The sequence below is a fragment of the Triplophysa rosa genome, linkage group LG10, assembly GCF_024868665.1.
Source record: "Triplophysa rosa linkage group LG10, Trosa_1v2, whole genome shotgun sequence".
NCBI classification, from domain to species: domain Eukaryota; kingdom Metazoa; phylum Chordata; class Actinopteri; order Cypriniformes; family Nemacheilidae; genus Triplophysa; species Triplophysa rosa.
The window spans coordinates 2,927,914-2,944,480 of record NC_079899.1 but is presented as its reverse complement, the minus strand read 5'-3'; the positions used below and the strand labels follow the sequence as shown (position 1 = coordinate 2,944,480).

The following is a 16,567-nucleotide window of genomic DNA, read 5'->3' as shown; positions in this document are numbered from 1 at the left end:
CCTCATGAAACACAGCAGTTCCATCGAATAATGGAATGCATAAAAAACAAATTTTATTACTGAACTCGGACAAAACAGAAGTATTACTTACTGGACTGCAAACCGCCATACGTAACAACAAAGAATACTGCTTAACTATTGACGGATGTTCCATAAAACCCTCGTCATCAGCTAAGAATCTTGGTGTTCTATTCGATAGTAATCTGTCATTTGAGAGCCATGTCGCAAACACCTGTAAAATTGCGTTTTTCCATTTTAAGAATATATCTAAACTACGTCATATGCTGTCAATGTCAGATGCAGAGAAGTTAATTCATGACATCTAGATTACTGTAATGCACTGTTAGGTGGTTTATTACAGGTTTATTACAAAAACTCCAACTGGTCCAAAACGCGGCAGCTCGAGTTCTTACATGTACAAAAAAGTATGAACATATTAGCCCGGTTCTGTCAACCTTGCACTGGTTACCTATAAAGCATCGCGTTAACTTCAAAATCTTGCTTATTACCTATGAAGCCCTACATGGTTTAGCTCCTCAATACTTGAATGAACTCCTTTTGTATTACAGTCCTTCACATACATTACGCTCTCAGGCTTCCTGTCAGTTGGTAATACCTAGAATTTCAAAATCAAGTGCAGGTGGTAGATCCTTTTCCTATCTAGCGCCTAAACTTTGGAATAGTCTTCCCTGCACTGTCCGGGAGGCAGACACACTCTGTCAGTTTAAATCTAGACTAAAGACGCATCTTTTTAATTGCATACACTACACTTCCATAATATAAATCCTCTGAGGGTTTAGGCTGCATTAGTTAGATCAACCGGAACCATGAACACTTCCAACAACAACTGGTGAACAGTATTCTACTCTCAGCCAGTCTTGTCTCATTGTTCCAAGGTTACCACAGCCTGATGGTAGAGCGGAGAATGGGAAGCAGCGACCTGACAAGAGCTGAGATGATAGAGTTGGATAAAGAAGGACATGGCGATTTGACACGTCTTCACTACAAAATTTCAAATGCTATTAGATTATTAATGATAATCTTAAATCTATAATTTACCTTATTAGTAAGTTTATTTATTTTTATTTAGCCTTGTTGTGCAAGCACTGTGGAGCTTGTGCAGAGGCAGCAGCTTTTGCCAGAGGGGAACTGGAATCCCCTGGTTGGGCCTGGGTTCTCTTGAGTTTTTTTTTCTCCATTGGAGTTTTGGGTTCCTTTGCCTGGCCGGGGGGCTACTTTAGAATTTTAAAGTTTTACTTAATTAATATTGCATATAGGAATTCATAGTCTGTTTAATATTTGACCTGTGTTTCTCTCTCCTCTATCTTAAATGTGTACTTTCACTGTGCGTGCGTGCGTGTCTGTGTGTGTGTGCGTGTTTGTCAGTGTGTGTGTGCATGCTTGTCTGTGTGTGTTAATGTCTATGTGTGTTGGTGCGTGTGCATATTGTGTGTGTGGAGTGTTTTGTATGTGGGTATGTCTGTCTTCTGTGTTTTCAACCTTTTCTTGTTTTTGCAGGTACAACTTTAATTGTTTTGCTTATAGTCAATATGTCTCATGTACAGCTGCTTTGTAACAATGAAAATTGTAAAAAGCGCTATATAAATCAAGTTGAGTTGAGTTGAGACACAGATTGAACTTTGTATCAATAGGTTACCACTGAAGCTATAGACAGCACACACACACACACACACACACACACACACACACACACACACTGAGAGAGAGAAGTGGCTTGCATTCAAATGCAACGTAAAAAATAAATAGCAAGACATGTTAATGTACAGTTTATGTACAGTGTGTGTGTAGATACTGTACATGCACAGACAGATTTTCTGTATGCTTTGTGCACTAATGCTGTGAAAAAAACTGCTGTTGTTTCACACGTTATCAGTTGAGATAAAGGTCCAGTGTGTAATTTTTTGGAGGATCTTTTGACAGAAATGCAATATATTATACATAACTATACCTTACATAATGAAGCGTCATATTTTTATGATCTTAAAATGAGCTATTTCTATCTACATACACCTTGGGCCCATTCGCCATGTTGTTTTTACAGTAGCCCTAAACCAGGGGTTCTCAACCTTTTTGACTCCAAGGCCCCCATTGTATTCAATAATATTCAAAGGCCTCCCTTCTACTCACAAAACCTCAAAATTTCTACCCAATAAAATATTTTAGTGCTTAATGTTAATGGGAATAGTGCTTAAAAAGGGAGGAAGAAGGGGTGGAGTGAGCCTTTGGTTGGAATTCGCAACCTCACCACTAGATGACGATAAAATCTACACATTGCTTTTTTTAAGAAATGATGGAAACGCCCCGTCAAAATGGAGTAAGCTGTTAACACATAACCTGAGCACAAAGTGCTGCATAGTACTACTGCTTGATATTATAACGTCCAAACTAGAGAAATTAAATTGTAATAATACGATTCATATATTATCAAATAAATGCTTTGGCTCTTATCTGATCTTTTGAAGATAACTGGTAAACATAAGAAGCGTTTTCGATGAACTACCAGATGTATTCAGAACAGGCCTGTTGCTTGTTGCTAAGCCAAAGTTTGCCAAATACCGTTGTTATTGAAGTCCGTTGAAAACTTACAGTATGCCAGTTAAAATTGTTTGGCTTCATTACTTTAATATTAACAGATGTTAAACAGCTTTCAGAAGAAATCCCAGTGTCCTATTCCATAATCTGATCATAGGGAACATCCCAATTCTACAGTACATGAATGTTCTGACATCCTTCTCATTTACTTACGCACTTACTGTCCATCTTTGGCAAAAACAAGTGCTTTTGCATGCAGACACTTAACAGTGAAACTAGCGAGTGAATGTTAGCTGCGTGGCATTAATTCAGGAAAACGAAATGAAAACAAAAAGCTACTTGTTTTGACAAAAAGCCAAACTCATGAAAAGCATTTCTCCAGGCTGACTTTTTAAGTCAACCTTTGGTTATGTAACGCATACTCTCCTCTCACACCCAGCCTATTTTTCCTGAAAGAGACACACCGCTCGGCTCCACGAGCAAATGAAACCAGAGAGCTCCCGACTGCCTATTTGTATTGCAAACTAGAATCTAGCTTTCAGCCAGGTGGGAAAAGCACAGGGAGGATGGCACCTCCAGGACAGAGTGGAAAAACCTGCTCCGCTCAAAGACGCACACAAACAAACAAACACGTCACAACCCGAATGCACAAATGCAAAACCAGCAGGTTAAGCTAACATCAACAAATCAAGAGAAAAAGGCATCTTCGACAAGACTATACAAAGTGTGTGTGGAGGAAGCTTACTTCAAAAATAAAGAGGATGGAGTCCAGCTCCTCCCGTTGAGATTTGTTCCCTGAAAAAAGCGACACAATTAGTAGGTTATGAAGTGAATTTCAGATTCACTATGTGTTAGAAATGTTAAAGATATACATTTAAATTATGGTGTTGAATTGTATTACAAATACTTCTACGAAATATAGCATTTCCAATAGAGTTATGTTAGAATGTAAGCTGTACACTAACACCGTGTCTACACCAGACGCCGATGCAACACACGGCTTGTTCTAATGGGATTGTCGCGCAGCACCACGCCACGTCCGGTGTGGACAAAATTTAAAATGATAATGGGTTCTAATGCATTCTATTGTCTCTTGTCACATCGTGCCGCATCTGGTGTAGACACGGTGTAACAAGCAGATTGACAAAGCACACACATGCATGGGATAAATCAGTCCATTTATAAATTAGACTGATCTATTTTTTTTTAAATCAGCACTGAATGAAATACAAGAAAAATCTAAATGTTATTAAAAATCTGCTCTGAAATGACATTGTAATATAATGTTATAACATTGGAGGCTATTTTGTTATCTAGTATCTAATGGACTATTCAGCCTACCCTGTGTCAAGTCTGTAATCTTACAAACTGCACTGCAGTCAAATTGAACTAGAAATTATCTCTAAAAGAATGTAGCACTTAAACACATTACATTCATTGCTTTTCTGTCACCATCAGTGTTTAGATTGAAACAGCCGTACTTTAATGCCAACATATACTGTATAACCTCCAGAGAGCAGCCAATAAGAGCTTAAACATGTTCCTTACCTTTTTGTTTTAAGTTACTTTCCAGTGTAATGAAATTTTCATAGAAGATAAAATAAATCTGTGAGCAGTTGGTTTCAAAAAATGCCTTCAGTTCACTCCTCTCAGTATTATCTGCGGAGAAAAAGGACAAAGAAAGAGAAATATTGTGAAAATTGTGAAATAAAGAATGTGACGTAGAAACAACTGTAGTTCACAGCTAATCCAATTTACAGCATAGCTCGGAGATCGCGTTAACCGAAAATTCTCCATCATTGACAGAATTTTTATACCATTGACGGAAAAATCTGAAGGCCCTACGTCAAGGGTCAAAACTGGCCAGCAATAATATCTGGCCCGCGCCAGCAGCATTATTTTGATCATTTTGCCAGCAGCTGGTTCTGAAATAGATCTGTCGCAATCACGTCTTTAGTGAATTTGCCTTCAAAATAAAAGTACGAGAACGTTTTTGCAGCAATGTTTTATTTTGAAATGAATAGAGAGCTTTTCATTTGAATAGTTCAGAAAGATATTCTAAGGAGTCTGTCGATCGCTAGACACACTTCTAAAATTGCCGTCATGAAATATGGTGTATGAAAAAACTAACAGTGAAGCATTGAAACGTTTTCTTATAACGCGGGGCCTCAGCACGAGAGCATGTGAGCGAAGCGGAGCAAGAGCATAGCGTTAATATTTCTCGCGGAGCGGAGAGCGCCTTTCTGACATCGCATGAGCCTGAATAATAGCGCAACGGCATGCGTGTCAACTACAACTCGTCCATTTGCGGAGTTGCACGGGCGACAAGAGGTTTGATACAGGCTCATTTCAGTTAAAAAAACATTATAACATTTATATTTATTTCTCTTAAGACATTGTGTCACTTACCCAATGTAACCGTTGCTTTTCTGAAATAAAACCTGTCATATGCGGCAAATGTGATCTCCGCATGCATGCAACCTTCGAAGATGCAGCTACTTTGTCCAAGTTTCTTAAAGTACATTCTAAAACGCTGTTACTTTTGAGGTTTGACGTTTTAAGACCGCATTTCCCCTTGTTTCGGTCTATTTTTCTTTAGAGCCTGTTTCTTTTATTAACCCCGGTAATAATAAAGGTGTTCATAGTGCATTTCATCTTTTGTGCGTTTATATTGAATGTTGCACTATGGCAGCTATATGTTCACGGAAATAAAGTAACGAAAATCAAATATACTTGATCAGTTATTATACAGTTATTTTAGGCACTCTTTAAATAAAAAATGACAAAAAATATTGGCTGTAATGTCACAGAATGTCGGACTGAAACATATCTGCTCTTTTTCAGCCTACTACTTAAACTGAGACATTTATTCAGGAAGTTTATTATAAACTGAAAACAATTACACTCTAAAAAAAAGCCGTAAAAATAGGGTACAATATACTGTATTAATATGAAGGAATTTTCCGTGTTCATTTTTACAGTTGTTTTACCTGTATTTACATTTTGCACTGCATTCATTTGCATTTTAGCATTAATGGAAATGTCCGTAAAATAAAGGAAAATGTACTGGTAATTTTCTGCCAGTACTTTATCTGTTTTTTTACGGGATTTTTTTTTACAGTGTAGGCTTACTAGACACATTTTATGTCAGAGTGGGATTTGAGTGTGAGCGTAATGTGAGCGGAGCGTTTGCTTGGTCCGAAGCGCACAGTCATTGAGCGAAATATTGAGCGCTTCGCTCACATGCTCTGCTCAGCACCAATACGTGAAAAATAACAAAGCAAATTCAGCTTCCCTTTTTTTTGAAGGTGCCATGCTTCGTCTCGTAGTGCCGTCTAATATTATATTCTTTGCAAACAGCGACAACTTTGTTGCAGATAAGACACACCGGCTTTGCATTCACAAAACTAGGTCGGATGAATTGTCGTTCCATTCCTCTTTGTATGCCCTATTTTCGCTGTCAACGACTCTTTGAAAGTGCCATTTTCTCTCACCATCTAGCTATCTTAAATGTTAACATCAATCTGCACACGACGTAATAGCGTACCCCCAGCAGGCAAAAAAATGCAGTTTAGTATGTGAGGAGTGTAAAAAAATAGGCTACGTTAAATAATTATATAATAGCTATGCTATTGTAGTTGCATTTTTCATCAATTAATTTCTTAAATTATCCTTTGACTATGTTCTGGCCCGCCATGTAGTGGCGAATTAGGTTTTTTGGCATAATTTTTGGATTACAATAAGGGCATTTTGTAATTCCCCATTTTGTCGAATTGGTAGCATCCAATCATTTCCTTTCATCAGAACGTGATCGCAAGCGACCAGAGGTACCCCTGCCCTGAACGCGAAGGGACGCGTATGTTTCTTATTCATTACTCATAATCGCCTCATTAAGGAAAACCCACACGGGATCAGCGTAGCCTCACGATGTGGAGCCAGGCGCGTGTAGAAACAAGGCATTAGATTATGACGGCCCCCCACAGTCTAATTTGTTTCACCATAGTTTCAAAACGAACTGAAAATCTTATTACACTATTAAAATAACAATCTCTAACGTTGATTGTGGCGTTGTTTCTGGATCTGATTCTGCAAAGCATGCATCTGTCATTCAATCGCACAAACTAGTGGTGCGGTGTTTACAGTAGTGCTGCAACGACGCGTCGACGTCGTGCATGAAATGCGTCGACGCTTCGTATTATTTACGTTTATCTGCTGTAATAGCAGTTTCTGTTCCCGGGCGTGTGTAAGTTAATCAGCAGACCAAGAGAAAGTATAATACACCCGACAAAAAGCGATCGAGAGCCTCGGACACAGTAAGTTAGTGAATGGACGGAGGAATTCCCCCTAACGTTAAGTTACCCCAGGAATGCGATCATCACAGCATGGACACGCAATCACAAACGGACGGAGAGGGGCACGTAGATGTAGACTTTCATAATAAATTACTTTTTTTGTAATTTACTTTTTTGTAATGTAAAACTACGCTTTACATTAATGATTTACATTAACGCTATTGTACTAGTGTAAGTTAGTGTATGTGAACCTTTGCAGATTGTGACCCTGCTTAAATTACTCTTAATCTTCAAAAAGGACTGAGTATCATGAAACCACCAATGCACTTTTTATGTCATTCGATAGCTTTATGCGAGGAATAAACCAATATAGCATAATGAAGAAACTCTGACCTCCGCTGGTGCTGTCTGTCAATCTCCAGTCAGCATGCGTGTGTACGGTGACGGTCAGGACGCTACTCTTTCCAACATGTTCCAATGTTTTCATTATTCTTCATGATGACAAGATGATTGCTAGAAATTTTGCTAGAGACTGTGAGTTAACGTTACTCGATGAGTATAGCTTAGCTTATTAGAAGCACTGGAAGCGGTCTGAATATTTTGCGTCTTCATATGAAATAACTCTCTTTAAACCGCATAACTGTAAATAACGAAGCGAATGCATTAAGCGCATCATTCTGAGTTCCGGGTGCGCGGGCTCGCTTTAACGCCACTCTGCATTAGAGTCTTTTATTCGGTGATAGTTTTGTACAATAAACAGAGACAGATACTAGTATTTTACTTTTACTCAATTACATGATGAGACTGAAAATAGAGTTGGATATTACTTGGAGGAAAAAAATACAGAGCATATATCATGCTCTAGTATTTCATATACACATTTTTTTATGTTTTTACATTTACATTTAGTCATTTAGCAGACGCTTTTATCCAAAGCGACCTACAGATGAGGGAAACAATGGAAGCAATTGGAACAACATAAGGACAACAAAAAGCATAAGTGCAATTAAACATTTTTATTTACCTTTAATACTTAAGTACATAAAAAATCAGTATTTTTTTACTTTTAAAATTAAAACTACTTAATTAAAAGAAGATGGATTAAAGACACGGATTAAAATGTTAAAACAACAATATTTATTTATAAAATGTAGTGGAGTAAAAAGTATGATTTGCTTTATAATGTAAGAAAATACTAGAATTTATTGTTTATTTGCAAAGTTTGCCAAAGGATTAATAAAGTAATCCAAAAAATCTTTATTAGATTAATAAAAATAATAATCGTTAGATTAGTCGACCAATCGAAAAAATAATCGTCAGATTAGTCGACAATTAAAATAATCGTTAGTTGCATCCCCAGTTTACAGACTTTTTTCCTTCAGACAGAGATAGCGACTAACGTCATTTCGGATAAACCTGTGTAAAAATGTCTCTCTGCATCTTCTTCGTTCATGACCAAACAGCATCTTAAAGTTACTCAAGTGAATGAATGAATGATTACAAAACAGCGTTTACAAGCACCTGTCATTGTTACTGACTGGACATATGAACATAACATTTGTCGGTATAATATTTTATGTCTAAAATACCGTAATGGCAGCATAAAAAGCACAACATGACTCATATTACGTCTTATCACACGTGCACCTGAAACTAGTGATGGGAAGTTCGAGTCATTTTTGCGATTCGGATGTTTGAATCTCGTTCAGCAAAATGAACGAATCTTTTTTCGAGTCATTTCGTTCATCTGAGCAGAGTTAAATTAATTTTGCATGTTAATAGCCAAATTACCCCATAACCTTTATTTATGCTAGTTTTGATCAGATATATAATAAGAAATAACTTATATTGTAGTTAGGGACAAGTTATGAGAAACAGTTATTTAACTATTTCCTGACAGCATTTCTGTAAAGTTATGTATTTATAATTCATTAACAATTTTGGGTCACTCAGGTATGCAATAAGGTTTACAGGTTGTTGTTTTTTACTAAAAAGTCTCATGCAGTTTGCAAAGTATATAATAATAGGCTATTGAAATCATTTAAATGTGCAATTATTTAATAAGAGATCACTTGTGTTTTTTACTAAAACGTCTCGTGCAGTTTGCAAAGTATATAATAATAGGCTATTGAAATCATTTAAATGTGCAATTATTTAATAAGAGATCACTTGTGTACATTAGACATAAACACTGACTTTGCTAGTGTTGCTTATGTTTATATTTTGCCAGCACAGTTCTTATGCAAAATAGTTAGTTATTAAGATAAATTAAAAACACATGCAGAAATCCACAAGAAACATTTATGAATATACTGACAGAAAAAAGAACAGAACGGTACATTTTAGAGAAGATCTTTATTGCACATATCTTTTGATAATTTTATAATATTTCTTCCTATAATACAACATATAACACGTAAATCATGCATTTGACTGATGATCCGGGAAGTGGTCGCGTAACGTTAAAGACTCGGACTCGAAGACTCCGGTACAGGCTGCAGGTTTGCCTGCGGAGCTACCATTTGACAAAAGAACAAAAGGGCTCGGACCCGATGACTCGAGAGACGAACTAATCATTTCTCTTTCCGGTATAAAAGAACGAAAGGACTCAGACCTGATGACTCGAGAGACGAATTTCATTACTGTTTCTGGTACAATGTTGCACATGCGCGGTCAACACAAAATGAACGAATCACTCGCTGAGACACTCGTTACTCCCGAGTCATTTTAAAGAATCGTTCAAAAAGAACGAATCGTTCATGAACGACCCATCACTACCTGAAACGCTTCTGCGAAAGGAGAGACACAGCTCACAGACGGCAGAACGTGCATCCTTTTGGCTTTCTTTATTTTACAAAAGCACAATGTTTTGTGGTTATCGTAGATCTACGCAAATAAATGTAAACTCTTTAAAGCTTTGAATGATATCATACGTGTCTGTATGATGGCTAGATGATACAGAGTTTAGTAAATTTCGGCAGTTAAAGTGATCGCGTAGATGCATCACGCATGAACACACACAAGTTCTAGCTAACTTGACCGATAGATCAGGATCGCTGCTTCACTACGCAGAGTGGGAGATGTTAAGAACAGAAAGAAGACAAGAAAAAAACATTTGATATTGGCATTTTAAAATAGCGATTTTATTCATTATATGCGCGCGAAGTGTCATGTGACTGAGCACGTGAGAAGTGCATTTTCCGGGTTCGCAGGATTACAAACTCACACTTCCCCTGTGAATTTATGTCTGTCCGAACTCATGAGTTTTTTCACCGAGGAGCCATGCAGATTTATTTTTACAGACGTCCTCATGAGAAACAATTACCGTCCGACACCCGAATCAAACAAGCAAACATCTTTAAAGCTCAAACAAGATCAGGGGGTCGTTTAGATAGATGGAGTGACTCTCAAGCCCAAAGTATACTTCACTCGCCCGTGTGTCCTCCCGTCTCACAGAGAACACGTGTGAGATTACATTCCTAAACAGAAGGTTCTCTAAGTGGAGGACAGATTGGAGAGGAGAATACATGTATGCTAATGTCTGACTACACATTTCATCTGTCGTATATCATTGTTGTGGCATAAACATTAGCTCATCTTTCCAAAACAAAACCATCAAAGCACCAGAAGCTATAGCGCTCTCCAAAACGGGTCCACCGAGTGGCTCCAGGGAAACGCTGGCATTTGCAACCCATTTGCAGCAGCTTGGCCTGATTTTTAATAGCAGCGGGGAGAGATGACAGATGATGACGAGGAATGGATTTGATGGCTAAAATAATGTTTTTTCTGGAGCCAGAATGGGAGGGCTGCGAGAGTACAGCCATTTGATAAATGTGCATGAAGTCACTGGGCCAACAGTGCTTAAGATGGGATGCACTGTATTTTAGGTAATTGCACATTGAATATGACCAATTTCTGAGTAATGGATTAGAACATCTAAATGTAAATTACATGATACCGCCAAAAAAAGCTATGAAACCAGAAAATATATTTTGATGGGTGAGCTACCCATGTAAAAACCCACATCTGACTGAAGTAAGAGCACAAGAAGATGAGTTGCATCATCATTACTTTAACTAGCACAAGAGAGGAGCTTCAGGTCAAAAAGGAAATGACTTAACATGCCTTGGATGTTGGGTTTGTAATTTTAGCTGTCTCAATTCATTGTCTCATTGAGACTTTGTCTGTGTCTAGTCAGAAGTTGCGACTTTTTCATTGTCCGTCATTTCGGCTCGTAGAAAATCCGTCATAATCTATTTTTACCCGTCACTATGGTGCAAGGTGATGTTACGTGCTAATTAGCATGTTTGTGACATCATCACAATGGTCGCAAATGCAATCGTTTTTATAACGTGCGAGGTAAAACACAGAATCCATAAAATTTAAAACCGAAAAAACGAAATTTTGGAAAAAATATAATGGATTTCATAGGACCCTAATAATACTAGCAGTTTATTTCCTTATATTCAAATCCTATTGTTTATATAATTTCTTAATCTTGTAAAAAGTTAGATTTAGTGAACCCTGAACTCTATTTGGAATCAAAAGCCTTGTCAGGTGACATTTCTGACATGCAAAACATATTAGATCTCAGTGTGTTTCCCTTTTTGTGTGCAAAGTTCACTAACAAACAAATCAAATGTCTCTGTATTACAGTGCATTCAACACAGAGAAGAGCAGAAGATCAGCAGTAACGGCACAGCGTGTCTCTTATCACAGCGTCTCACATGCTCTACATTTCAACTCTCATTGTGTCGACCGTCTTCCTGCTACCCTGGAAAACCTTTAAACTCATTACAGAGAGACCCAGAAACATCCTCACACAAACAGGAAACCGGAGTTTACATGAACATGTTGAAATAGAGATGGGTGCCTCTGACAGCATGTCAGACGTGAATGTGATGGTGCTAAAGTTAATTTCCATCATCTTCGATCACTGAATAACAAGTAGACAATAAGGCAAAAAGACAGTGCTGTAAAAAAAACATTACTGCTTGATTGTCTTAATCCAAACCCATTTCTTGTGTTCAGTCATTAACTGTAACAACACTGAACTGTCAAATTTGAGCTAATTTCAGTTTTTGAAAATACAGTAAACATTTAAAAGAATTATTAGCGTGAGGCAAAGCTTCATCTCCTCTGCCCGGTCACATTTCTGTCTGTCAGTGTCTGACGGTAAAATCTCTTATGCTTGTCTGACTTGTCTGTCTGGTAGTGGTCTCTGCTGTGCGAGCGCCACGCAAGCTCAACTTCCATGGGAATGGATTGAAAACGCTCGCCCTGCTCCGAGAGCGGCGCGAATTAAAGACTAGGATCCATAATAAGTAGAAATGATTTCCCTGGATGCGACGCAACAAAAGCTTTGTTTGAAATGGTTTGATCATTATGTTCATTTAAATTAAAGCCCAGAAGACACATATGATGGTGTTTTTATTTCTCAGCACAGTTAATCATGCAATAACAACATTGCAGTTATGATATACAAGCATCTTTCTAGGTTCAATTTAAATGTGACTTTTGTCTGTCTAAGTTTAAAAAAAGATCTAAAATCAACTTATTTGTGGTCAGAACTGAATAAATGCATACAGAGTGTATAACTGGCAAATACTGAACATGAATAATATAATGATTCCAGTGGCAAATTAAAAATAATCAATATTATAATCAAACTAAAACCCTCAAGTGTTCTTAATGTAAAAAATAAACCAATGTAAACCGAATCAGCAAAATAAACTTATGAACAGGTTTTTTGTATTGAAAACACCAAAAATGTACATGTTGCTCATATTATATCATAAACTTTTATCAACAAGCATTCTCTTTGCCTCCCCATCGTCTTGTCAATGATTTTGCTGTTTCACTGTCTTCAAGTGACTCTCGCTGCTCTGTGCTGTGAGCTGCAAATAACGCTGTAAACAAATACAAACAAGGCTAAAAAGCCCGTAATCTAGCGCTGTAGAGAAGACACGTCTGACTTTTATGTTGCTTAACAACCTACCGGTGTCATGACCGCGGACAGAAGAACTCAATTGCAGAACAGCGACGGTGGCAAATAGAGCTGTGTATTGGCAAGTGCCTCCCGATATGATACATATCACGATAGATGGGTCACGATATAATATGTTGCTATGTATTTCGATACGATACACATTTGCGATATATTACAATACTTTAAATAGAAAATGTAAAAAGTAGAGCTAGAAATACAACATGCTGTACACCACTGGGGGTTTTCTGTAAGGATAAGTGTAAAAACATCCCTTACCTCTGCAGAGTGGCCATGATGTGCGATGCATGGACCTTTAGATCAGAGGTTTGGGTTCTCAAACTGTGGGTTGCGCCCCTCAAGTGGGTAGCACAGGGGAATAAGGTGGCTCACGCAAGTCACTTGGCTGTTGTGGTGCATTACAGTTAAAACAATGAACATGGGCAGTATAAAACCCCTGCTTCATCCGTGCTGTAAATGTGCTGGTGTCACATCCGTGAAAGCACAATAAATGTCATTGTTACTTTTCTTAATAAACTTTTTGTCTAATGCACTGCAGTAGCCAAGTGACTTGTGTCATGACTTGCGAAGCCTGTAAACAGCATTATTTTATATAACTCATTTGTCACGGTTCTGCCTTCTTGTTTCTGAACTTCTAGTCGTGTGGCAGGATCGGGACAGAGCCCTTAGGTTTTATGTGAGAAAGCCATGAGTTGTTTACGTTTTACATCTCATGTGCTTTCTCGTGTCTTGTCATTGGCCCCGCCCCTCTCGTTTCATGTATTGCTTCCCTGCCGTGTCTAATGTTTCCCACCTGCTCTGTGTCATTATCCCTCTTTTGTCTTGCCTTTAAAATGCCCTTATGTTACTTTGTCCTGTGCTCGTGGATTGTGTATGTGCGTGATGTTGTGCAGCTTCTTGTTCGCGTCATCGTAGGGCTGGGCGATATGGCAAAAAAGTAAACTCGATAGTTTTTTTCTATATTGATCGATAACGATATTTATTTCGATATATATTTAATTAAAAAACTGTATTTAAAATAATCTATTTTAAATACAGTTTATTAACAAAAGTTAACCTTTAACCAGTTAAAATTCAATTAAATGAATGCACTGTTGCAACACAGAGGATATTAGGCCATAAACAACATGTACCAGTTCATTCAGTCTCATTTTGACTAAATTGACTCGTTAAGTAAAGGGAGTGTTTATTCAGTACATTCAACCAATGAAAGGGCTCTGTTACTGTGTACATTCGACCGCTATTGGCTCAGCACCTGCGCACATACATAACGCTGCAATAATGTCTTGCTCGAGTAGTGGGATTCATTCAATGCATTCAGTGAACCTTAGTCTTTAAAAAAGACATCTCACATAAACTGTAGTACATTTCTTTAATCATGCAAGCATCTTACATACAAGGTTCAATATTTTAATGTGCACACAAACTCACTTCATTACATCTCTAATCTCTACAGGGCAGCGCTGGTTTGTTTCATATGCACCAGCTCATGTTAGCAGATATGTTAACGATGGATATAAAAACGTTTGTGCTTGAGTTTCGAAGTAACTCGCTTGCAATTGCGCCTCAATTTTGTTTTGTTTAACTGGCGATTGCGAAAAAAAATAAGACACTTGATAAACCGCGTGATGACAACTCGAGGTTAGTTTCACCTTTGTTTCCACTTTCTGTCATGTTTTCCTCCTCATGTCGAGTTTTCTTTGGCAAGTGCAGTATGAAATGGACTTTGTACTTTGACGCGCATGATAAAAGCTGCACGCTGACTGACTGTTGCTGCGTTTATTTCTGCGTTCTGTTAGACTGTAAGATTAATCCATATCGAGTCAAAATGCCAATAGCTTATCATCGTTTCTGAAATACATTCTATCGCGATTCGATATGATATCATTTATCGGCACAGCCCTACGTCATCGTCTTGCCTTGTCCTTTCATCTGTTCCCCAAGAGTGAGTTTATTAGTTGACCTTTGTTTCTGTTTTGCCCCCACGTGGGAAGTGTTTTGATTTCTTGTTTTCTTCCTGTGTTCTTAGTTCCTGTTTTGTTTTGCACCCCATCGTGGGTTTTTGTTTTGAACAATTAAAGTCTTGTTTTGTTAACCCCTTCACGCCTGCCTGCATTTGGGTTCTTCCGCCACGAGAACGTGACATCATTACTCCATGACTTATTTTGAAAACCAAAGCACACCCACACATCAGCTCTGAGAGCTCCAAGCGTTCTTATATTTTTCGCCATGCTCACTTCCACTTACTTTTGGCCGTATGTATATGACATGATTAAAAAAAATATCTATAGTAGAGGTATCACTATCGATACACTATCTAAAATTTTTTTTGCGATAGTTACATGTATCGATATTTTTGCGCAGCCCTAGTGGCAAACAAAACTTTATTTAAACAATAAACACAAAACAAAGACCCACAAGGGGGTAAAACACTAAGGACAGAGATAAATAATATATACAGACTTGACAGGCACACTACACTGACTAGACTAACTACAAAACACTTGACATAAACTAGACTGACTTACTAATGACAAGACGAAGACAATCCAAAGTACAAGAAACAGCGAATACCATTAACTACAAGGCAAGACAAGATCTCTACAAACTATGACTATGAAATCTCTTTGATAGAGAGTGAATACACAAACAAAACGAACCAGCACAGGACAGCAAACACAAGGGCATTAAATAGGGGATAAATCAAGAGGGGAACAGGTGCAGGGCATGAACTAATTAACAATCAATAATAAGGAAATGAGAGGGCGGGGACATAGACAAGACCCGAGAGCGCGTGGTATGCCTTAGCCAACAATACCACGTCTCTCTCACACTAAACGCGAATCATGACAACCGGTCTCTTTTTATTCCTACTGTTTGCATAATTCACAACGGTTTACCGTTTGAACCAGTAAATCACCCAGCACTAACTGAAATTTAATTTATTAATGATTAATAAATGAAAGATAATAATACTCATTCTTTAGCATCACACAACACTGTATTGTTCAAATAAAATAAGAAGTGGAGAACAACAGAGCAAGACAGAGGTGTTAATGGAGATTTCACTGAACCTCAAAAAGAAATCGTGGTTAGTGCGCTGACATTCACCGCTAGTATGCTCGCAGCGACCTGAGATCGATTCCGGTCTCGTGCGGTCCTATGTCGATCCTGCTCCCCTTTCTCTACCCAACACTTTCCCGTCACCTCGCCACTATTAGGGATGCACCAAATGTTTGGCAACCGAACACAAATAAGTGAAATGGCCAAATAAATTTTAACGAACATGACGTGTGATTCGATCAAGCAGCAACCAGCGCAGAGAGAGAAAGAGAGTGCGCACTTTATTAATGCAGCAAACATGTCGGCAGTGATGTGTGTGGAGCATTTTAAAGTGTCAGAGAAAGACACAGAACGGGACTTGCCATGCGGGAGTAAATTTCTGAATGAAAGCTGTCATGGACGTGGAGGTGAGACACGGACAGAGGACCCAAGTGCAGACAGCGGGTAATGGGTTAACACAAACTTTAATAAATAATAAACAAAACAAAAACCCATGTGGGGGTAAAACAACAAAGCACACGGGTATAAAACATGACATCAGGGACAAGGACTAACTACACCTAACCAGACTAAGACAACACTTGAATTAAATACAAAATTACTAAACTACACTGACAAGACAGGAACTCACCACATAAGACACACAATGAAC

The 16,567-nt window shown here is 38.1% G+C and overlaps 1 protein-coding gene across 6 annotated transcripts in view; it reads right to left on the bottom strand.

Moving 5' to 3' along the window:
• ralgapa2 (Ral GTPase activating protein catalytic subunit alpha 2) overlaps positions 1-16,567 on the bottom strand; it is a 109,616-nt gene that overhangs the window by 73,905 nt on the left and 19,144 nt on the right. For all 6 annotated transcript variants that reach the window (XM_057343297.1, XM_057343299.1, XM_057343298.1 and 3 more), the window contains exons 2-3: positions 4,102-4,212; positions 3,299-3,348 (exon numbers count right to left, since the gene is read on the bottom strand). In XM_057343297.1, coding sequence (XP_057199280.1) covers positions 3,299-3,348; positions 4,102-4,212 — 161 coding nt within the window. The remainder of the gene's footprint in view (positions 1-3,298; positions 3,349-4,101; positions 4,213-16,567) is intronic.